This window comes from Diuraphis noxia, unplaced genomic scaffold (assembly GCF_037042655.1).
Source record: "Diuraphis noxia isolate RWA-SAM2 unplaced genomic scaffold, SU_Dnox_SAM2 contig0003, whole genome shotgun sequence".
Taxonomy (NCBI): Eukaryota; Metazoa; Arthropoda; class Insecta; order Hemiptera; family Aphididae; genus Diuraphis; species Diuraphis noxia.
The window spans coordinates 7,203,549-7,228,576 of NW_028301713.1; the positions used below are offsets into that span (position 1 = coordinate 7,203,549).

Sequence of the window (25,028 nt, forward strand, 5' to 3'; positions counted from 1 at the left end):
TCATAAAATTAATTTATATAGTTTTTAACTCATATACATAGGTACATTTATATATGTTACAACTTAAAGAATCTTTAAAATAAAAAGTGACAAAAGTCGTAAGTGACTCATTTGTTTGGATACTGTGTTCATTGTTTTATCTAGATTATTGTTCCGATATTTACAAAATTGTATAAATACCCCAAAAAAATAAATGTAGTAAAATTTGTGAAAATCGGCTGTGTTTCATAGAATATAACACATATTATTTAAAGTGTATAAACATACGTAAGGTGAATGATTGAGTGTTTTAATTAAATCCCTACACAATAATAAATTATAAATCAACTTAGTAGTTATTTATTTTGTTTTTATTTTTCTTTGACAAAAACTTTCTTTGAGCCATAAAAAAAATTATAGGTAGAGCTTAAAACTAAAAAATAATGAACTTATAGTTATTTTAAATAATATCAAATAATATTATTTACTATTCTATATTTACATATTATATAATTTATTTAAACACACAGAAATACAACATTAAAATTAATATTAAATTACAAATTACAACAGGTGTTATTTATTTTTTCGCTTTAATACCTTGTTTGAATTTGAGACTTAATATTGATATTAAAATTGTAACAATTATCCAAATCGTTATTGATACAAATCCTTGCATAACTATTGGATGAAATAATCCCCAATTTCTTGCAGTTATTGATCTAAATGCGTCAACTGATAAAGTTAATGGGAAGAAATAACTAATCTTTTTTAATATCGGATCCATGGCTTCTAATGGCCACATAATACCTGAATTAAAGTAAAATATAAAATGAATTTTTAATCACAAACTTATTCATAAAAACTTACCACTTAAGAATACTTGTGACATAACCAAACATATTCCAAAGAACGTAGTAATTTTTTCGTCAAAAGTAATACTTGCCGCAAAACCTATAACATATAATTATGAGTATATCTAAAAAATTTACTATAATAACCCCTTCTCAAACTTTGTGGGTGTTTTAACTTTCAAATAAACATTTTTTATAATTAAAATCATGATCTGGAATTATATATTTATATGTTTGCATAAAATGTATCTACTAACCCATGAATGTCCCACATATTCCCTGTAAGAATACAAGAACAAAAGGCGTGGTCCAGGTACTTAAGAATGGATGGTCAAACACGATGAACTGTAATATGAATACTGTGATAGTTTGAACAATTAACATTATAATTTGTACCACCAATTGTGACATAATAACTTCGAGAATGGTGAGTCCTGTTTAAAAATACATTTAATTAATATTAAAACACCAACCTAATATTGTAGTAATATGTATAATGTATCTATAATCTATATTTATAATACCTGAAGAAAGACTTCTTTCAATTAAACCGCTATTTTTTTCCATGCTAATTGATAACGCTGTAAACAGGAACGTCAAGTATAACTCCAATCTAAAATTTTTTTAAAACTTGGTTGAAGTTTAAACACAAGAAAATATACAAATCTCAGGCGGTGGGCTCCATTAGTTCAGTTGATATCATTAAATTCGAAGTTATTTAAAAAAATTTAGTTTTAAACGTGCCTATTATAAAAGTACTGCTGTATGAATCATTTCTATAGGTTTTTTTTGTACCTATGAAATAATCTTAAAATTAAAATGTCCTACCTATATGATGATTTATGAGTTATTATGATTTCATGATGCATGATGCATGATTTTTATAGACTTCTTACTAATTTAAAAACGGTGTTCCAAAAATCCGTAAAAATTGTATTCAGTATAAATATAAATTGTATTATTATTAATTTTTATTTTTATTATTATAAATTGTATTTTTAAATACATTAATTAGAATAAATATTATAAATGTTCATATTAACATACATCGATATTATTGCTGCAGCTCCGTAATGTGACATATTAATGTCATATAAAGTTCCAAATACAGGCTTCATCAACTAAAATAAAAAATCTTTGGTTAGGTTGTATATAAAACAAAACAAATTAAGTATGATTTTTCAATAAATTAAAAAAAAAGTATTGATACAGCATAATGCATATACAGGGTGGTACATTCATACCGTTATTGGTACTGGATCTAACGCCGTAATAACTGAACTTTTATTACAATTCGTAAAAGATTGAGTGAGACTTTTATAACTTTGATGAAATTTTCCTTGGATTATTGTTTTTAGAACATAATCTGAAATAAAAACAGTTATTTTAATTTTTTTTTCATACACATAATTGGAATACTAAAATATTACTTGACAAATCCAATGATGCTATTATTGCAGATTCTTCTATATCATGTGAACTCATTATTGATGGATCATTAAATTTTACTCCGATCATATCAGTAAAATTTTTTGCAAATGTTACAAAACCCCACGTATAACCGTGTCTTGCATCTTGTCTTGCTAATTTCTCTTCATTGTATAATGTCTGTAAGTAGTATAAATTAGATTTATTTTAATTAGATTATTTTTACGATGGGGTAAAAATAAAGGAAGCATATAAGTGCTTTGGTTTCAAGAAATACTATTTTAATAGAATTGCATGAATAATTGACTATTGAAAAAATTATATATTTTAAATCACAAATTATAAATTAATCACCAGAGTTAAATCATGTTTTTCCATCTCCTTCATATATTTGCAACTTAGTGGGATGTTGCTATCACACAAATCAAACGTCTTATATGAGCAATGTGAAGGTTTTTCATAGTTGACGATTCCTACGTTGAGAGGTTGTGGAGCATGTCCAATGGTTAGATTATAAATCATTATAGTGAAAATTGGTAAGAGACAAACAAACAAAATGATTCTATAAGAAATAATTGACAAAGTTAAATTAAAATATTGAATATTTATTGTATAACAATGGTAGGTATTTAATATTATACTAACGTCCAATTCCTAACACTCCAATACCAATGTTTCAATAATTGAGCTTTGAACCGAATTGGTGAGAAAAGTGATGATTTTTCCAGTGACGACGTAGCTGGCTGTAAAATGGATTTTTTTCTTGGTTGTTCCTAATAAGTTATATTTTCGTATAAGTAAACACGAAATGCTATTTTAAGAATATAAGGGCCCGTTTTACGATCATAGTTTAATCCTCGGTTTCGCTTAATTAACTGATTTTACTGGCCGAATTCTGCGGTTTAATCTTAGTTTAACTATTGTAAAACGGGCCCCAATTGGTGTAATCTATGCTGAAGATGAAATCAATTTTACTCAACGATTATTTCTTCATTTCCTGAAGTCTGATTTTGACTGAGTATTAAAAAGGCACTTTCAAGAGTATCAGCATTGCAAGACGCCATAATTTCTAGTGGAGGCGCTTCCGATAGTAAAACTCCTTTCCTCATTAAGCCTATCTGAATTCAAATTGAGTTTAACATCATAAAAATGTTATTACAAAATATAAACATAATTAACAAATTTACTGTATTTGCAAGTCGTGCTTCTTCAATGTAATGCGTTGTAATGATTATTGTTTTTCCACGGTTTGTTAAATCTTGTAAATACTCCCATATGCTAAATAAATTCATATTTATATAGACATTAAGTGCTCGAATATAATATAATAATAATCGCCAAAAGACAAATATGCTTAACTTTTTACTTTTTACCATTTAATATTTATATAATCTTACCTTGCACTAATGATTGGATCGAGTCCGACAGTTGGCTCATCTAATATCAACAAACTGGGGTCGTGCAAAAGAGCTGTACACAATGAGAATCTTCTCTGTTGTCCACCACTATAAATTATTTTTCAATATTATATTATCAATGTGAAATTATAAGTTTGTTATATTAATACTTTTTTTTTAATTACCTCATTGAACCAAATTGAGTCTTGGACGGGGGCATTTCCATTAAATTGATCAACTTTTCACCTTTATCTTTAATATCTTCATAAGACATTTCGTATAAAGACCCAAAATAGTGGAAAGTTTCTAGTATGTTAAATTCATCGTATAGTGCTAAATCCTAAATGAAAATGTGAAATAATCACCGTAATATTATATGTATCTAATTGTAGTACAAATACACATTAACTATAGCCATACTTAATTTTTTCAGTACCTATAAAATAATTTATATTGCATTATAAGTACTGAAAATAATATATTATTACCTAGTGATCAATATCAGTAAATTTTTTTCAAATTAATTAATGTTCAAAGCGTTCAACAAAAATCAGTTTTAAAAATTATTTACTGTTTTAAATTTTTAATGAATAAAATAAAGTATAAATTAATAAATAAGTAATCAATTAATTTTGAATGATGTATATTTTAAATAAATACTAAGCATATTTTTTAATTTTATAGCGCATAAATTCATACATGTTTAATGTTTATTCGATTTTCTAAATCATAAGTATCCACACCCTAATCATAAGCATTTAAAGTTTAGATGAATGAGTTGGTGTGGTATAAGGGCTATCTGAAAAATCTTGGTCAATTAAAACTTTAAATGCTTATGAACTTATAGAGCTACCTATGTGTCTAAAATTTGATTTTTATAGATTAAAATACTCCGAAAAATATTTTGTTTCGGAATATGAAATTAAAAACGTATTTTAACATTCAGAAGAGTTAAACATTTAAATAATTAAATTTTTTTAATAATTAAACATTTTAAAAAAAAGTTATAAAGATAGAAAATTTTATGAAAATATTTTTTTTCTTCAAAAATTTGGCTTTAAATTGTGCAAAATAAATATTTTTAAAAAGTTAGTGTTTCCTGGAATGAAAAGCGCTTCATGTTAAAATGTTAAATGCATAACCCAGAGTTGGCGCTTTCCATTACCGCACAAACATGACCCAATACCGCACAAAATGCATAACCCAATACCGCACAGATTTATAAAAAGGTATAGCCTAAATCCGCATACAAAAAATGGTATGATACCGCAAAAAATTTATTAAATATAAAAATTTATATAGTTAAAAATACTTTTTAGTCATAATATTTGTAGTAGTATTAGTAATAGTAGTAAATTCATTTTTTCATCATTGTCCTCATCGTGTTGGTGATCTTTAATATTACTGCGAATTAAAACCATTTTTTCATTGTTGGTGATAATAGTTACATTACATGTTTTTTGCACACACCACCAAACAATATCACCTGAACTTTTATTATTTCTAAAATAACGAAAGTTATAGTTGTCGAAATGAATAGAACTATTACCACGGTTATTAGTAAAAAGTTTAAACATATTGTATTGATTTTATTTTAAATGTCACGTGGAATAATTCAAAGATTGAAAGACGACTAAAAACACACTACAAATTTTTACACTGCGAATACAATCTTTTACAGATAAAGCTTAATAATGTCGTTATAGATAATTGTCGATAAGTGACGATAATCGTCCAAAATAAACGTGTGCGGCAATGGGATATCCAGTATTTTAAAATCTGTGTGCGGTTTTGTCCCATGCGTATTTTGCGCTTTTGTGCGGTAACGGGCGACGCCCCCCAGAGTACCTATTTTGTTTACGAATATCATCCGATAAAAGTTTAAATACTCGTTAATGGATACTCGATAATATAAAAATTATAAAATTATACATATTATCTAGGTAGTATAAGACCTATATATATTTAGTTATATACCAATATTTATTATGTATGTATTGCCTGGGTTCAGCATAGTGTAGCTGCTTTAATCAAGTCGCTAATAATATATAATGCTATCTACTTGTTACTATAAAGGGTAAATACAAAAAAAAAAATTATATTAGTTATTAATTCAAGTTATTTATTATATTAAACCAAAAATAAGATAATACCCGATAAACGGGTTACGTGATATTTATTGAGATAAAGGTCACGGTGACTGAGAAATAATTCGCCAAAAATATTAACAAATGTGGGTATAGAATTAAGAATTTAAATTTATACTTATACGTAGATCGTATTTCAAAACTTGTTTTAATGTTTTCCATATTGTTCCTACTTGGTATATAATAGAAATTATAATTTATAACATAATAATTAATGTGAATGTATGAAGTAGGCAGGTATTTAATTATTCAAAAAAATAATTTTTTATTTTACCAGCCTAAGGGTGAGTACCGAATTCACTACTGCTTATAGGAAGTGCTTTAATTTTGTTGTGCATCCATTTCAGTTTACAATATTATTTAAAATAATCAATTATTTACTGATTAAAACTACGATAGATGTAGAACGAGTGATTCATTGAATCGTAAAGATTTTAAAAAATAATATAATATAATATTGATTATCATCTGTCATATTATATGTATTAAATTTTTTTTTATGCATTTCTTCTAAATTATAATGGTTTTTTTTTTGCAATTACCTGTGGCATGTAACCTATTTCTTTTTTCTTTTTTACAGAAAGTTGAATGTGTCCAGAGTCCAATCTACCTCGGCCAATGATACAAGAGAGTAACGTTGTTTTGCCACATCCACTTGGTCCTAATAAGCCATATCTATATCAAGTAAAATTTAATAATATAATATTAAATTATTATCAATTAAAATATAGAGGCATAGAGTACCTATATATAAATCAAAAACAAAGTCGATTAAAAAAAATAATTAGTTACATTGTTCCTTTTTTCACATTCATGTTGAATCCATTTAATACGACAGCCGCTGAGTTGTATGCTTTATAAGCATCAGTGATTTTAACAGCTAAATTTATATCACTGCTTGTTTCACGCACATGATCGAGGTTGATGTCTTCCATCTTAAGATTTTGGACTATTTACAAAAAGAAAAAAATTATATCACTATATATGCATATTAAGTTTAATGTATTATTCAAATCATAGTTGTCTGATACAGCATTATAAATTGTATATATTATATTACTTAAATAATAAAACATAATAATACTACAAATAATACACAGTTTTTCAAAAATGATAACTTCTATAAAAACATAATTTTGTACATCACGCATTTCTTGATTAGATTTAAAACAGTAATTATTATATACAATACATATATATACATATTTTCGATCTTATTAAAAAATTAACACTGAACCTTGACCTTATCCAATAATGTAGCAGCGTACCTAAAGATTTTTTTTTTTTTTTATTAATCTCAAAAGACCGCGGTGGCTCATTGGTCTACATTGCATTACAATATTACAATATTATTATTATTAACATTATTAACATTATAAATAAACATAAGTATTAACATTTATAAATATATATACATAAACCATAGAGGTTATATTACATTGTATAAGTTGGTTTTTTTTAAAAACATAAATAATTTGAGTGTTGTGGTTGCTTCCGGGCTGAGTATTTCAAATAGATGGGTGGTGCCAAGGATTTGTATTCGGGCTTGCTGGTATTTTCTGCACTCAGTAAGTATATGTTTAACTGTTAGTTGGACCCCACAGGTGGTGCAGTTGGGAGGGTTCTCTTTAGTCATAAGATGTCGGTGGGTACATGAAGTATGACCAATTCTAAGTCTGTTTATTATTGTTTCTTGTCTTCTGGAACATCCGGGAGGAGGAGGCCATGGGATAATTGATTTTTTGATTTTATTGAGTTAAGTTGTTTGATTAGACCAATATTGTTGCCACCTATCGATTGTGTTATTTTTTATATATTTTCTTGCGTCGGTATAGGAGAAATTTGGTATAGTGATTGCTTTGGGTGATATGTGTGAGAGTTTGGCGGCCTCGTCAGCTTTTTCGTTGCCTGCTATATTGCAATGTCCGGGGATCCACATGAAGGATATGTGTTTTCCGGCAGATCGTGCAATGTGACAGGAATTTTGGATGTTTTTTGCTATGTCAGTAGGGTTGGTTATATTTTTAAGGCTTGTTAATGCACTGAGTGAGTCACTAAGTATCATACATAGTTTGTCGTCAACTGATTGTGTAAAGTATTTGATGGCTTCTAGTATTGCTATGGCTTCGGCAGTGTATATTGAACATTTGTCGGATAGTTTAATTTGAATTTCGATGTCACCACATATGATTGCAGCTCCAACTCTGTGTTCAGCTGTTATAGATGCATCGGTGTATATCTGTGTGTGTGGCTCGGCTTTAGCTATGATTTCATTGAAGATGTGTTTATATATATAAGGGTTTGTGTCATTTTTAGGGAGGTGATGGAGATCGAGATTGATGTCTAGAGAAATTAACCAAGGTGGCTGAAGGCTGATAGTTGATGGTATGATCAGGTCTAGGTCAAATTTATCTTGAAGATTTTTAAATATCCTTGAAGGAGACCTAAAGATTATTTTTAAATTGATTCAAATATACTTATAGCTCAGGACGCTCAGGTAATTTATTTTAAATATTAATATTATATCACGGATATAATGAATAATAACATACACACAATGTTTTTTTTTTTATTGAATCTTTACCCGCCTAAATTAATTAATATTATAATAAATTACGAGTATTATTAATGTTCAAAATATAATAATATAGTGAAAATGTTATTATTTTTTAATTCTATAAATAGTTCAATAAGAAACTATCTATTTCAACTTGTTTTTTCCATGACGTATTTTTAGGCAGTGAATATACTCGCCACTTGGTACTCGCAATATGCATAAACTTTAAAAGTTTTACTTAGGTATTTGCCTTTTTAATGAATCTAGCCCAGATATGATGGAAAATCAAAATTTCCAAACTCTTAACAGTTTTAGTAACATATTTTGTAAAAAAAAATGGAGTAATTAACTATAACATTAATACATTTTTTTTAATTTCACTATAGTAAGCAATATCCAAGGCCATCAATAATTATTCTTGAGAATTTAACGGAAACTGATATAAATAATATAATGAGACACAAATCTTTTAATAATCAGCTGAGAAAAAAATTGTGTTTTTGTACAATTGACGAATTAGACGTACATGACCCAATTGATAATAATATAATAATAATTAATACCTAGTGTATTTTCCCACAGTGTAAAAAAAATATTTAAAAAAAGTGTGTATGACTTCCTCCTAACCGGTATAGTAATGCGTTGCTCTTGTGTAGTAGTTGTGCGGTACGATCAGCGTTCACCCGTTTATCCGGTTTATCATATCATTAGCCTTTTCTTTGTGTGGTTACACCAACCTAATCAACCGTCTGTTTTGTCTCGCCATAGTAAACTATGGATACAGCCCCAAAATATTATACAAATGTATTATTTATCGAACCTCTCCTCCGCCAATTCTTGAAGGACATTCAAGGTCGTGTGTCTGCACAAGTTGCAGAACGATAGAACCGATTACGGGCGTTAGATCTTAGTGTTTCATAAATTAATACATTGTAGTTTCTTATAATAACGAATGCTTATACAATATTATAGTATCGTGTTTCCGGAAATAGTTGCCATAATACATTATAGGGCGCATTCACACAATATCAGAAGCACCTTATTGCTATTATAAGTAATTTTACGATTTCTTTATTGGGTACCTTTCCAAACCAATATTCAGTTATGATTTTTTCAATCAGCGAATATTAGTTTTTTCGATAAGAATCCTTAATCTTTCGGGGCGTTTTATTTTCCGAAAACATAGTATAATATTATGCTATACTCGTATAAGGCATATATAATGTATAATTATACATTTATACATGTTATATTATAATTCATGATGTTCTAACACGTTTTAATAACGATAGTGTTAAAAATTCAGTGTCATAATAATGATTATCTACTCTGTACAAGGTCAACTTTCCGCAGAACGCAACTACATAAACGTGAGTAAATTGAGATAATGTTTCTGGAACACACGAAAGAGATTTGGTAGTGGTTATTAATTTTTGTCCGTTTTTTTTTCGATTGTAGCTACTCCGGAAATCTGGTAATTATATTTTTCTTGCCCCGTCTCTCACAGAGTTAAATATATTATACGAATATTGGCTAACGCGTAGGTATGTATTAAAATGGGACGGGGACATATTATGTTATAAAATAAACTAGTACAGTCCTATCGAAAAATAATAGTTTCAACTAGTTCAATAATAAAGTGTTCCTCATTCCTATTGTACCTATACTACTTTATTTGTATTTATAATATTTCCTATGTATAATTTATATGTACACTTACGTTAAATACGAGTAGATAAATAACAGCAGCTCGTTCTTACATTCGTATTTTTATACTGTATAGGTTGCCTGTTACATAACATTATATTTTTTTTTATATTTTTTTATTTTCATCACCTTCACTGTCACATTATATTGTAATTGCTCTTATATTAATGGTTATTACGCATAAATTGTATTAATTGATCACAAAATAAATTAATAAGTAAATAATTGTTATCGTCAATAATGTACATTAATTAACTGATGGTTAAACACTTATATTTCTCTAAGCTTTTATATTATTGCACTTCCATTCACAATTAGTCAAATTTTTTATTTTTTTTTACTAATAAATGTCACGCGGCTTTTAACAATGTTTAAATTAATTAATTTTTGTATAATATAAAATAAAATTACTATGAATAATATTTAATACGACATAATATTATTACTAAAAATGTATTTCAAATGTGGTTTCTGAACAATTCAAAAACTTTTACTCAAAATATGTCTACGTTTAACCAACAAAATACTTGTGATACGTATATTTTATAACCGGATTTCAGAGTCTGTGAATTATCGTCCACTTATTCTCTTCCTATTACTACTTTATATGTATATAATAAATATTCATGAGCTTTGTTGCATCTATTTTATAATATTTACGTTTTGTTTGTTTTTTTTTTTTTTTTTTTTTATCAATCATGAATTAAAAAATTCGTCTTCGGTGACTAGGTGCCATTAGCGTTAAATACTTTTATAAAAATAATCAAATATATTTAGTAGGTCATTTATAAAAAGAAATTGTTTTGGATATTACCAAATATATACCTAGTGTTTAAATAATATGATATTTGTTTTGTTTTTGTTAACAATTAAACATTCAAATAATATAATCCCATGATATATCATATATTAGTATAATATTATAATTATGTATTTTGTGATATAAAAAAAAAATATGATATACGAAAATCGGAATCCAATATTGATTTTATAATTAGAACATCCTAATATTATCTACTATATGTATGCGTAAAACAGTTAGCATATTATTACAATATATAGGTATATTTACTTTTAGCTGATGATTATATAAGTAAATATAGTGACTGAATATTACATATTCAATATTTAATTGATAAAATTAATATCATAATTATTTCTTACCATATAAGGTTACAGCTTATTTTATCTGATTTTTCAACAGATATTAATATGAAATTTTGTTTGTTATGTCATTTATGTATTGAATACTCTGTATTTAGTTAACGATGAAGTCTTTATCAATAATTTATTATTATTGCGTTTTTAAAATATTATTTGATATGTATAATTTTCTATTACCTATATTATATCTATTTGTTGAATTACTAATACTGTACTAATTACAATCAACCCACCTAAGTTTAGATGACTTTGTCAGGAAAACTTTATAAATAATAATAATTAAAAAAAAAAAATAATCGACCTATACTATTTTTTTTTTTTTTTTTAAGTTACGTAAGATAACACCCAATCCTAGATTAAGATTTTAGTGGCCCTGAAATGAAATAAAAAAAAAAATGGTCCATAATTGTATATAGTTTTGGAGAACAAATTATAACCGTTAGGTATTTAAAAGAAATGCAAATAATTTCCAAAATTAAACCAGTGATTGAGAAGAAAAATTAAATCAATATAATAATTGAAACAACTATAAATACGTCTTACTTTTATCTAGCCAATATAAATTTATTGACGGTGTGGTATTTGGAAATAATTTGTTAACTAAAACTTATAATGTTACAGTACATTATAAAGGGGACTTGTTTATCGATTACCCGAAAAGATAACTTAAAAATATTGTTGAGGCTGACCTATAATCATAATATGTAGCAAAATGAATTTAAAAATAATCAAAAACATTCTACGATTCAAACTTCAAACTAGATTTGAGATTATTATTACTGCTAGTATAATAAGTATAGGTACCTACTACACTGTATGTATAGTGAGTCATATACTCATATATATGCATAAAGTATGAATAATGCTAGTGAGCAGTGTGTATATCTATTGACATTTTAAGATCGTTGTAGGTAATTTAAATAGAATAAAATTTGATTGATTATTTTTTCATGACATGTATAGAGTTGTTTTATAGAATCTTGGATTAAATAACAGTAATTTAAAAAATAAATAAATATATTTTAGATAATATGCAATTTAAAAAAAAAAAATCAGTTATTACAAAATACTAATGAGATTATAGATAAATATAATAATGATATCAATAAGGCGTATCATATAATTTTAAGCTACCATATTATATTTTGAAGGCAAACTCCTATTCGATTGTGGTTACGATTCCGGGTAAAGGTTTTTGCTGTGAATAAGTCAACTGTAGGAGGGTTACGACTAAAGAGTCGTAACTAACCTTTTATTAAAAGGTTTAGTATTAAGTCGCAATAATAATTACCTTATGATTTTGTAGCAAAATATGACAGTTTTTCGCAAACCAAATAATAATTATATTTAACAATGTATTTTGATTACAAAACATGTTATGTATGATTTTACTGTATTCATATTTTATTTTATTTTATCACAGATTCATTTATCGTGGACCAAAATATTGAATACAAAAATACAAATTATTATCGAACAAATGTGTGTAGAAAATAATATTAATTAAGCCAATAGCCATGGCGCCTAGGCGGTACATCATCCTATTTGTCGGTATGACTGTTATTATATTGGTGCATATCATTATAATAAATAATATATTTTGAGTACCAATGGATCACAGGTATTTACTCGATTTGCGGAAACCTACTCGGTAAGTCATGTAGCGCGGAATGTTGTTTGAGTTATAGGTTAATGCAATTTTATAATCGGTATCCTTATTGAAAAGTGGGGATATCATTTTTATTATAGGTTTTTTATTTCCCGGTTCATGTACCCACTCTTTATACTTTGCAGAATCCTATAGAATGGTTGGTTTATTATTTGACTATGATGAGTAATATGTATTACCTACGCTTTTGGTTTTTAGTTATAATGTATTATTTTTATAATATAATATTTTGATCAGACACAATTTATTAAAAATAAATAAAAATGAAGTCACTTACCTATAGTTACAAAAAATCAATTATTTTATACCAAAATTATTAAAAGTGTTTTGGATACTTTATTATAAAAATAAAATATTCAATTTTCAAATGACAATAATACTTATTGCCTTGTATAAATTAACTTGCGTTTTAATATTAAAATTAAATATTGTCATTATTTTTTTGTTATTGTTTATAAAATTATAAAATTAACTGGTATCAAATAAAGTACACAAAATACGTAATTATTCCTATGTTAATAAATCAAAGAAGAAATTTAGATACATTAGATTTTTAAATATAAAATTTTATTTAAATACTTATAATTCCCTACGGTTTGTTTATGTTTATAGTAATATTGCCAAACAAATCTTGCATATTAACAATCCAACTTTAATTTACAAGTTATATTTAATGATTTTATATTTGTCGTAAATCTCTGCGAGTTCATTTTTATAGAGTCATAACTCATAAACTTCATTATAAATTACAACAATAAAATATTAGTTAAACTTAATGACTACACACTAAAAATTTATTTTTACTAGGTATATGATCATTATTGCCTAGGGAACAATAAATTATTTGGTAAATTTAAAATTTAATAGTTGTATGTGAAGCTTCTTATTAAACATATACAAATATATCTGTTATGTCGTAGCTATTATTTTGTTAACAATTTTACAATAATTATATAAATGTCTATAGAAAATTTTTAAATGTACTTTATCAGAATATCCCTTTTTGGGTTTAATTAGACAGTATACTAAATTATTAGTTATTTTACATAACTCCTGCTACGATTACAAATTATAGACATTTAAAAACCCAAAAGTTTTGTTAAATTTAAATAAAAACAAATACGAAATTGTAACTATAAGTAATTATCGTACATTTTGATTTTTTATGCGTTTGTATGACGGATACAATATATGGGATACAACGCGCAACGTCCATTTAAGGTATTTACTATACTAAATAAAAAGTATCTTTAGTGGTTAATAGACATTAATATACTCTTCCTTGGTCTGGTTATGTACAGCTTAAATTATGAGTGTTTATGTACCTATAATAATTAATACAACATGTATGGTTTTTAATAACGCGTTTAGATTATTGTTGACCACCTGACAACCAATGTTTTAAACAAAAATAACTCGAATTTTATATTTGAATAAGTTACCAACTTTTTTTTTTAACTCACGATAAGCGAAAAAAATATGATCATTTAGTTTTTTTTTTAAATATTTAAAATTTTAAGATATAATAGTTGATATAAAATTGTTTAACGTACTATTTAAATATATCTTATTTAAATTATTTAATTAGTTATAATTTTATAAACTAATAAAAACTGTATGAAATAAAATTTACATTTATTTGGTTTAAATCTTAAAATATAAAATTTCTTACCTAATCCTTTGGATCAACAAAATCAATTGAGGAGCAAAACAATGCACATAAAATACTATATTTTTCTAATCAAAACAAATACATATTTCGTAACTATTGCAATGCTCAAGTCAAGTATAGATTATTTAACGATGCGTTACACCGCAGTACGCGGTCACTGATGATACTAGTTTAGTGGTCTGTGAGCTGTGAGTAGAGTTGTTCGGTTTAAAAAACATCATGCTATTGGCAGTAGAATAAACCAGTTTGCGTTTTATTGTTTCCATTGTTTTGATTCGCGTTTTAAAACGTTTACAAGAATAGTTAAATTATAGTTGACGAAACATAATCCCTATGCTATACGCGTACCTACATCTGACAAATTTTATAAAACCCATATATATAAAAATGACATAAATCATAAAATGCAGTGCACCTACCAAACTATTCACAAAATCTATATTTTAATATCATTGTGAACGATAATTCTATTTTTTAGTCACAAGGACTTAACATTAAGGATAACATGTTTTTCTTTGTCTATGAACTATTTTCACCGGAAGACTGATTCTGTTGACCAAAAACAAAAATTTTTATGATTTATACCTAATATGGAAACTATAAAAAATATCCATAGCAATAATTCCAAAGAGACTATTGTGTATGCTAAGGATTTAATAATTAAATATTTTATTAAATGTACAGCGAGAATTATTTGTAAAGAATATACAATAATGAGGTATCTCGATGCCTAGTGCGTATCAAAAGTTTCTTATACGGTTATAAGTTTATAACACTTTTAAACTCTAAATTATTAATCAATTATAAATATTGTCTGATAAGTTAAATGTAAAAATGTATTCAAAATATTAGTTACATAATTATAACTATTTTGTAGAGAAAACAATCAATGATTTTATATATCATGTTTTGGCAAGTTATGCCAAAACTGCAGTTTTTACTGAATTAGATGCAATTTATTTTAATTATAAGTCATTAAAATATAACTCTAGTTTTTGTCTTTAAAAACAGTGTTATGATTATTGCTTGTAGTCCATACTACATATTATTATAGAAGAACTACGTGACTATTACACCCACGTGGTTTTGCAGTGGAATTATTTTTCAAATTATATTTTACATCAAAAACATATTTGTACTACTCTACTAATAGTATAATTTTAAAATAATTAAAAAAGAGGGTTATTGTTTATATAATTATTTTGAGTTAATTGTTTTTCTGTATTTCTTAATACAATAGTTTTAAAAGTGTTTAAAATTTAAAAATGTTTTTTTAGTTTCATATATTCTGACCTTATAATGTTGTAAGTCACAAATACTTTAAAGTTCAACAAGTTTTTTTACTTAAGAAATCACTTTTTGATTTCATAAAAGTAGACTTTAATTGTTATATCAAAAATGTGTAGTAACTAGTCAATATAGCTATTATGTGTACAATTATAACTTAACATCCGAATAACTTCTTACAAGTATTAATTTTTTTTTTTTTAATCAGTTTGAAACTGTTTGATGAATTTAAACTCTTTTGTGTATAGTATAAACTACATAAGAATTTTTCAAAATTGAGTTTTGCGTTCTAACAATTATTTTTCGTTTAGGTAATAGGAACTAATTTATTTAATAAAATTTTAAAATATGTTGGGTAATTTTGCTAAACATTTTTTTTTCTTCAGAATTATGAATCTACGTATAAAAAATATAATGGCAAATACGTATTCACTGATTAAATACATTATTGAGTATTAGTTTAATAATTGTATGTATATGTCGTGCAAAATGTTATTTAGTCCATTGGGCATCGAGATCTTCTTATCAAAATAATTTTTAAACATTCCTCAAATTATTATATTCCTCAATTTTCCCGATTTTTCGTTACGCATACTCGGCGGATTTGACAGTAAACATATAGCATTATAGTTTTTGTTATTTTAAGATAATTTAGGCAAAAATTGGAGAACAATGAATTTTTCATACCTAACAAAAAAGGAGTGAGTATAGGTAGAATCTATCCCACCGTTGAGGAAAAAGTCGTTATAATATTATGTATGTAGGTATTAAATTTGAACCGATTAATTGAATGACACATCAATACATAAGAAAAATTATTCTGAATGAAGGCAGTTCTTCTGCTTGAATTATAATAAAATCATATTGTAAGAAATCGTTATTTTACCCATGAATATTCAATCTTGTCGAAATTCTAATTTTATAAACTCTTATAAAAAATATAATGACATTTATTTTTGATATTTTTTAATTGGTATATGAACAATTTACAAAGAATTTTGCATATTTTACAAGATTTTCGACGAATGAAATTTTTTTATCAACATATACAGGCAAAAAATCTTTAAATTTAAATCTATTATAAAACTATATACCTACCTTAAAAAAAAAAAACATATTGAAAATCTTATCATAAATATTAAATGCTAATATTATAAACAGTTGATGAATTCAAGTATCAATTAGTATTGATTTGCACCAAAACATAACATCGATTTTGTTTGATATCGTATTTTTTGCTTAAAACTTCTCATAATTTTTTTTTTTTTGCTCCGTTATTCTCGGTTATTTTGAAAATTACTGGGAATTTTTAAAATCATCACCAAAGCTTAAAATCAAAACGGTTTTACTACTCAAAAAAGTGATAATGGATCGAAAAACCCACACACTGTAATGTTACTAACTAGTAACTACCTAAATTTCTTGCTCTATTTACATTTAGCATCAAATACGACCTTAGCTTAATATTTTCAGTTCCGTAATTCATAAACTATTATAGATAAAATCTTTATTAAATATCGTGTCTTTGTATGATACTATGACTTAAATTTTTTAACAATTTTGATTTAAAAAAATAGTCATATTATGACACCTACGTGGTATATTTATCGTTGCTTGGAGATTACAAGGCCAAATTATTTTCCCATGTTTAATGTGTTTCATAAGATCTGTTTGTTTAGTTTTTTAAGTTCTTACATAGGTAGTTAAATAATTAAAAAGAAAAAATATGAGTAACGGTCTATACTGTACCTATACAGTATAGTATAATGAGTGTTGAATACATTTAAATAGATAATTAGGTTATTATATATAGGGATAACCAAGAAAAATGTATATTATTATTCTTTGTTTATATTATGTAATTTTTAAATTAAATTTTTTTTTTTTGAGTATGCTAAATGCAGATAACCATTATTTCAGTAAAAATTATTGTTTTAAACATAACATTTGGACGTATGAATTCAAAATTAAATATACCTAATTAATACTTTATAGGAAGGGTTTTTCCAAATTTTAATTCAATGACCGTACAGTTGAATACAAGTTAATTTATATTACATTATACTATGGTAAATTAAACAAGTTTTTATTATTTTTTAGTATAATAACTTAAAATTTGTTATGCATCGAAATTTATTATTTCCATGTCATCATATCATGAAGTGATGAATACAAAGATTTTTTGTTAAAATTAGCAATTTTGAAGGTTCGAAATTGTAGTAAAGTAGGTATTTATTTTGTTATTTTTAACGTTGAACTATTATCACCATTGTATTAATAATGTGTTTTGGCTAGGCATTCATAACTGACAACTTATTAGGCTTAAAATAAAAATTAAATGTTACTCAAATCATTTTTATAACTTTATTAGGTGCTGTATCCAATATATTTTGAAAATCTTTACTCGTAACTATTATTTTTGTGAGATATTTACCACCTTAAAAACATTCTTAAACTATTCTAAATTTAGCTTCATTGAAAAAACATTTTTTTTTTTTAATTTGATATCTACTAAATATTTTATTATTGATAAGCACTTTTTTTTTAATAATACACTTCACTGTACCTACCTATCTAATGCGTGCCGAACTGTAGAAGTTTTTATTTCATCTTCGATGTTGGAATTAATTATGTAGTATGATTATATTATTATATTAATCAAAATTAAAATATTATTTTCTTACCTTTCGACAACCATCAGGAATTCTTTATTGGTCATAAATGATCATAAAAACTAAATTAATTTTAATTCATTAGTTGTTTAATTGTTTAAGTTAACATTTTTTTTTTTTTTTTGAAACTTTAAAAGATTTAAAGAATTTTTGTTCAAGCCTAAAATCTTTTTCTTTCTTATTACGATTGTAAACACACTTCTCAAACCCCAAAATATTAATATTTAATTTTATGTTATTCTAATAATATAATGCAAAGAATATCAAACACAGAATCGCAAAACACCTTCAAGTTTACGCAATACGTATGAACTGATTGATGACAATCGGCACTCTGTTTCATATAATGAGTACTAAATTCTTTTTATATTTCGCGCAAACCTGTAATTCATATATTACATTAATTTTAATTGAATTTTTAAACATTAGTATAAGTGTTGTGTTATGATTAGGTATCGTATCTGTTAAGATATTGGCTGGAAATTATTAGAGAGATAAGGTAACGTTCAAGGATACCAAGGACGTTCGCAGAGGGCTATATCAAAGGAGGAGAAACGAAGAAAAATTTAATTCAAAACAGTATAACACAATGTTATGCCTTGTAACATTATATCATGTGATCGTGCGATCATACTCAGACAGCATGAAGGTGGGGCAAACGTTTCAAACTAGAACAGATTTAAGTAGGGTTAAAATCCCATCTGTCCGCATTAATAATGTATATATGGTCTGTAGACTTATATCCTCCTCGAGTAAAATACCAAAAAGCGACAGTACAACTTGAGTCCTTGAACATAATATTATTATGTTTGTCATAATGAGTATTGTAATCGTAACATATTTTATCATATTTGACTAAGAAAATAATAGTTGTTACACATTAATATATTGTCATGTAATAGTATCCATAATAATAATTGATCATATCATACAGTAGAATTTTTTTAATTTATCAGGGAATGGTCAAGTGTATGTGGTAATCTGGTTGGAAAATAATAAATTAATAATAACTTTTCATAATTCCTGGAATTAAAATAATACTGTAATACATAATTATATTAAACAAATGTACCTATCTAGAAAAAGTAATTTTGACACTTTGAATTTCTTCCATCCATTTTATGCTTACGACTGCAGTGACAAGTACATTTCAAAATTATTTTTTAAATAAAAGTTAAAAGTATTTCTCAGAGGAAAAAAATGACCAAATGGTTAGTGATTAAATTAAATTAACTTCACTGTTTTCGCAATTTTTTGACACCTCATTACATCATAATATTATATACCTATTTCTATACATTAATTTTAATAAACATTAAGTTCAATGGGATCCATTCACCACTAAGTACCTATTAAGTACTTAATATATTATTATCTAAGGTGTAAGGATTTTGCTAACAGTATAGTAATCAAACTTCCAGTTATTATTACGTAGCGATGACACTCAAAAGGATCAAATCAGTGGCCCCTACAAAAATAGCGTACCGTGGAGAGAAAAGTAGTCAATATGAAGTGGCCTTATCTTAAAGTTTCAATAAATATCGGGCCATGGCCTTAACTTAACAGAAGGATTCGATGCCACTGGATCAAATAATGTTTGTTTTAAAATTGTTCTATTACATTTTAAATTATATAAACTACTAGAATTACTAATTATTAATAAACAGTATCATAACTCATATTTATGATGAGAATTCGTTAGCATATCGACCTAATTAATATAATATTAATATAAAAATTAATATATGTCTAGGTATATGTTTTGTAGATTTAAATCACCAGAAATAACTTCCTGCACAGTTGGTTATATTATATAGATACTTTCCAATGTAAGTCTTAAATATGTAGTTAATCTACATATATGATATCGTCATATCGGCAGTGACGATCTTTTAACGCAACACTATGAACACCAAAGTCCAAAAGGTATATAATTTTGTAATTTCAATAATATCACAACGGTTGACACCAACCTAGGTATATGGTGTATCTAGTAAAAATAATAAATAATACATTTTCTTAGGTAAACCTTCAGCGTGAATTAATAAGTAATCAGCCTACGGGTCTCTGCAGGTAAGTCAGAAAAATATCATATTTTTATATTCCATAAAAGTTACCTACCATTATTCCTGATGAGACGTTATATATAATATAGGTACTAAGTAACTCCTTGCTATGTGATCGCTGACGGCAGGGTGAAGCGCTTGCGCATTAAGTACCTCCACAAGTAAATACAATATACCTACTGAATAACCCTAAATGATCGACGAATAATCGAAAGACACCGCCTTATAATTGTGTATAATAAAAGTGCTTAAATTATAGTTTAAGCTTTAAGTTGATATTTGTCTTTACGAAAAAATTATATGAAATATAATTCCTCGAACAATTAACAAACTATAATAACGTCAGTCTAAAAAAAAAACATTTGTTGAAAATGGTTCATCGAGTTGTTTTATTGCACATAAGCCAAACTGTGTATAAATGATTCATCAACTTACCAAAGTCGTAGCTCTTTTGTTGTTGTTGTTAATATTAAATATTTTCATGTGTAATATATTAATATTAATAGTATTTTTGCAGTAAAAATCAGATGAAATTGTGATGCACACAATTGATGGAAATCAACTTCATCAATTGCGCAGAAGACGTTAAGATTGTGATCGAATCGAATCTTTAACACTATGATTTGTTCAATAGCGTGATGCTATTTTGTTTCTTGGTAAAAACATTTTTGAACATAAAGTGTTCCAAAAGATTCACATAATCAATTAATATGTAGTTGTATATATTTGAGGACATTAAAATTATAAAATGTATAACTGTATTTAAAAAAAACAAATTAAAAAAACTGGTGTGCGAGTACACATATCATTATAATATTTTACCACGATTTTAAATTTGTTCGTTATTATAATGACGACCTTGATTTGTAACAAACATAATAAACACGTGATTTTTTTATATTTGACTGTTTAATATTGGTACCGTTCCTACATTTTTTTTTTAAAGTCGCGCATTTAATTAAGTTTGTTAATTTTATATAAAAAACATATTATAAAAAATATACAGGAAATATACGCGTACTACATATCGTGAATTAAATTTCAACAGTATATGAAAACCTTAATTTTTAAGCGCCTATAATAATAGGTGTAGTGTGTAAAATATATTAATTAACCTGCATAAATAGTATCAATAATATAATATACAAATATTGAAAAGTAGAGTAGTATAGAGTACATTAACAAAATGCAGTTACAAAATGCAATTACTATATATAGTACCTACGTCCTACACTTATCTATAGAAATGTTTTTTCGAGCGTTGAACATTTTCTTTCCAATCTCCTTGCAATGTGTATAATAATATGTGTCTAATACATTTCAGTACAATATACAAAATATAGGTAATTTTTTATGTTATGGTGTAGAAGGTCTTTGTAATAACCCGACGCACAACTTGGAAATGTTTGGACAGACGAGTCTGGCCTGTATAATATTATGGTACAACAAATAATCGATATAACATGTAGTAGGTATAGCATGAAATATAAATATTAGTGCATAATAATATACAATATAATGTGGTTCTTTGAACTGTGATGCAGGAATAATTCATTTTGTTAAAAAACATAAAGGATGTTGGAGCACTGCGTTTTTCTTGTGGTTTTAGACAGATAAGTGGAAGATTAGCTTACGTACTTCCTGACGTCCAACTAGGTACTGTTTTTTTAATGTAGATATGTACGAATTTACTAACCTGTTTTCTAGGTTACGCACAGAAAACATATTCTTTATTTTTATTAAACAAACCTTATGATAAAAATTAATTTAAAAAGAAGAAATTATTATTTTCGATTCTATACATCAGTATTTTCGAATTAAATTGTAAAATGTAAAAAATATTTCCTACATAACATACTAAAAAAATGTAATAAAAATCTATAAATATTTTGACAAAATATAAATCAGACCGAATTATTTAGTGTTTCAAACGATTTTTGTATCATAACAATTTCCACTAGTATATAGGTAAATTATTATACTTTCGATAATTCTCTCGCAATTATACGTTTCATATTGTATTATAATGAATTTCCAATATTCCGAATTGTACGTGCCAAAATAACTATAATAATGCTTCTCCAACTACAAAATTTCATTTTTTGGTAATGTAGGATTCGTACAATTATTCTAGTCACTACTTTTTGACATGATAAGTGTACGCTAATCAAATAATCATTATGTGTAATAACTATAAGTATGTGTATATCTATTAAGCCACGTAAGTCGTCTACAATTATTATGATATTACATTCTATTTTTTAAAAATATTTTAGTGTCTTAAAGTATCATTTATATACCTGCAGGCTAAAGCTTTAGTTGAATTTTATAGTTTAATTATATTTCGCAGTATTTATCAACCTGTGGTTGTACCACTTGTGGTACGTGGAATGCTCTGTGTGGGTATCCTAAGAAAATCTCTCTTTATAAAAATAATATAACGGAGCATAATAATAAATAGTTATTCACATTAAACATTGGGTATTTCGTTTACTCGATGTTAATAATAATAAACCTAATTCTACATATCTTATTTTCTTTTTATGGCTTAAACGCTTATAATATTATAATTTTGTAGTTCCTATAGTGGATTACAATTCCAGACATATATTATAACATATAACGTATACAATTTTTATATAAGCGAAAAAAAACGTTATTTGGTCATGTGTAGGTGGTACCTACGCGACTTTAAAAAGGTTGAGAACCGCTAATATGTCGGGTCATCGTCGGTTATAACTATTATAACTTATAAGGAATCGTTCTTGTTAAATATAATATTAAATGTTATTAGTTTAAAAATAATATCAGGATGTGTTAATAAATTACGTTTATTTTATTACAATAAGCAAAATTAAAAATATTATTAATCTAATAACCTAATCCTTATAGCCAATGTATAATAGAAAATTGCATTACCTACTCAAGTCGACTATGACATGTAAACACTTTGGTTTATAGTTGTAAGTTTTTAGCTGTTACCTTGTTCATAGTACTAATAAGCTGCCAAAAACTCAAAAACCCGTCTGCATCAGGAAAACTGTCCCAACGACAATTTTGAATTTTTGTAAAATAACATCCAGTTTGTTTACATCATATGTATTATTATCTTTTTACACCTCGTCATGAATAAATGGGTAGGTACTTGTGAAAAAAAACATGTGAGTTTCCTGCATAAAACGTGTTTATGAGTTATTGTGTATGTTAAACATACAAATGAAGAAAAACACTTTTATTCCCCAACAGTAACACGTTTAACTACATTTTGTCAATAATCGGTAGTAGGTACCGGCTTCAAAAGTGGAATAGTCGGACAGTCGGTGTCTACTGCTTACTAGATTTAAATAATTATTTTTTGCCTATTTTTCCTATAGCCAAACAGATTTCCTTGTTTTACTCAATCATACCTATAGCAGGTACCATACACAACATGTTGATGAATGTGTTCAATTCGTTTATAGCTCGGCAGGACAAAATACGAGCTGTGGGTAGTGAAGTTAATCGAATATTTTATTATTATTATTCAATTAATAGAAATTAAATGAGCTTACGGAAATAATATTGTTATCCACCATATAAAAAAATTACTGATAAACATTCTGCATTATTCGTGTATTTAAGAACTGACATAATCCATAAAGTGTTGAAATCTTTTTATCGACAGTCGTGATCAGGACTCGAAAAGATTTTTTTATTGCTAATATAAGGCACTAGTGATAAACTCGTACACTTATGTATATACATATGCACAGTGGCGTACGCAGGGAGAGCTAACGGGCTGAATCTCTCCCCCCCCCCATTTACCATATTATTTATTACAATTTGTTTTCATAATATTTACCCATGATTAATATTTTAGTATCTAAAATCATGTGTTTACCTAATTATTACAACCATATTCCATAAATGATAACTATACTATTGAACTGATATTGTCAACAATCCAAATATTAGTAAGGTTAACCAACATTACAATAGTCCTAATTATTAGCCTTTTACAAATTATTGTTTATCATGCAATTTTGTAATATCATTATTCATTACCTACTTATTATTCATTATATTATTATTATCTCACGATTTTTACGTAGGCAATTATTATAGGTATAGTAATTAGCGTCATAAATTCGTACTTAAGATCAACAATGACAGAGGAAATTCTTAATGGATTATAGCTTTAGAAAATATCTAAGTTCTACGACAATTTGCATAATCCTCACCAAAGGGACTAAATATTTTTATGATTTTTTTTCTATTTCTATAAGTTGAACTAATACTATACTACTAATAGCTATTATTCGATTAAAAAAGTATCTACTTCATTTATCAAACCTTATCTTGAGACAACCGAATGTATTTTTATTTTTAAGCCCCCCCCCCCCATCGAAAAATCCTGCGTGCGCCAGTGCATAGGTTTCAACGTTTTTAA

General features: G+C 26.3%; 1 protein-coding gene across 2 annotated transcripts; it reads right to left on the bottom strand.

The window, feature by feature from the left end:
• Positions 1-332: 332 nt before the first annotated feature.
• Positions 333-18,846, bottom strand: LOC107163089 (ABC transporter G family member 23-like). 2 transcript variants are annotated; one of them, XM_015510325.2, is made up of 16 exons: positions 18,546-18,846; positions 6,598-6,754; positions 6,348-6,480; positions 3,844-3,998; positions 3,659-3,766; positions 3,449-3,539; positions 3,242-3,379; positions 2,907-3,034; positions 2,616-2,823; positions 2,264-2,441; positions 2,078-2,199; positions 1,881-1,954; positions 1,358-1,446; positions 1,091-1,267; positions 850-933; positions 333-789 (listed from the first exon to the last, which is right to left on the bottom strand). In XM_015510325.2, the coding sequence occupies exons 2-16, from the start codon at positions 6,738-6,740 to the stop codon at positions 560-562; spliced, it is 2,058 nt and encodes a 685-aa protein (XP_015365811.1). In that variant the 5' UTR covers positions 6,741-6,754; positions 18,546-18,846; the 3' UTR covers positions 333-559. The 2 variants fall into 2 exon arrangements, with proteins under 2 accessions (XP_015365811.1, XP_015365810.1); XM_015510324.2 differs by lacking the exon at positions 18,546-18,846 and adding an exon at positions 14,575-14,747.
• Positions 18,847-25,028: the final 6,182 nt, after the last annotated feature.

Coding starts and splice junctions, on each gene's coding strand:
- LOC107163089 (XM_015510325.2), bottom strand. CDS start 6,740: ATGGAAGACATCAACCTCGATCATGTGCGTGAAACAAGCAGTGATATA. Junction 3,999..6,347: donor AAATAGGTTACATGCCACAG/GTAATTGCAAAA, acceptor ATTTTCATTTAG/GATTTAGCACTATACGATGA. Junction 3,380..3,448: donor AAGCACGACTTGCAAATACA/GTAAATTTGTTA, acceptor ATTTGAATTCAG/ATAGGCTTAATGAGGAAAGG.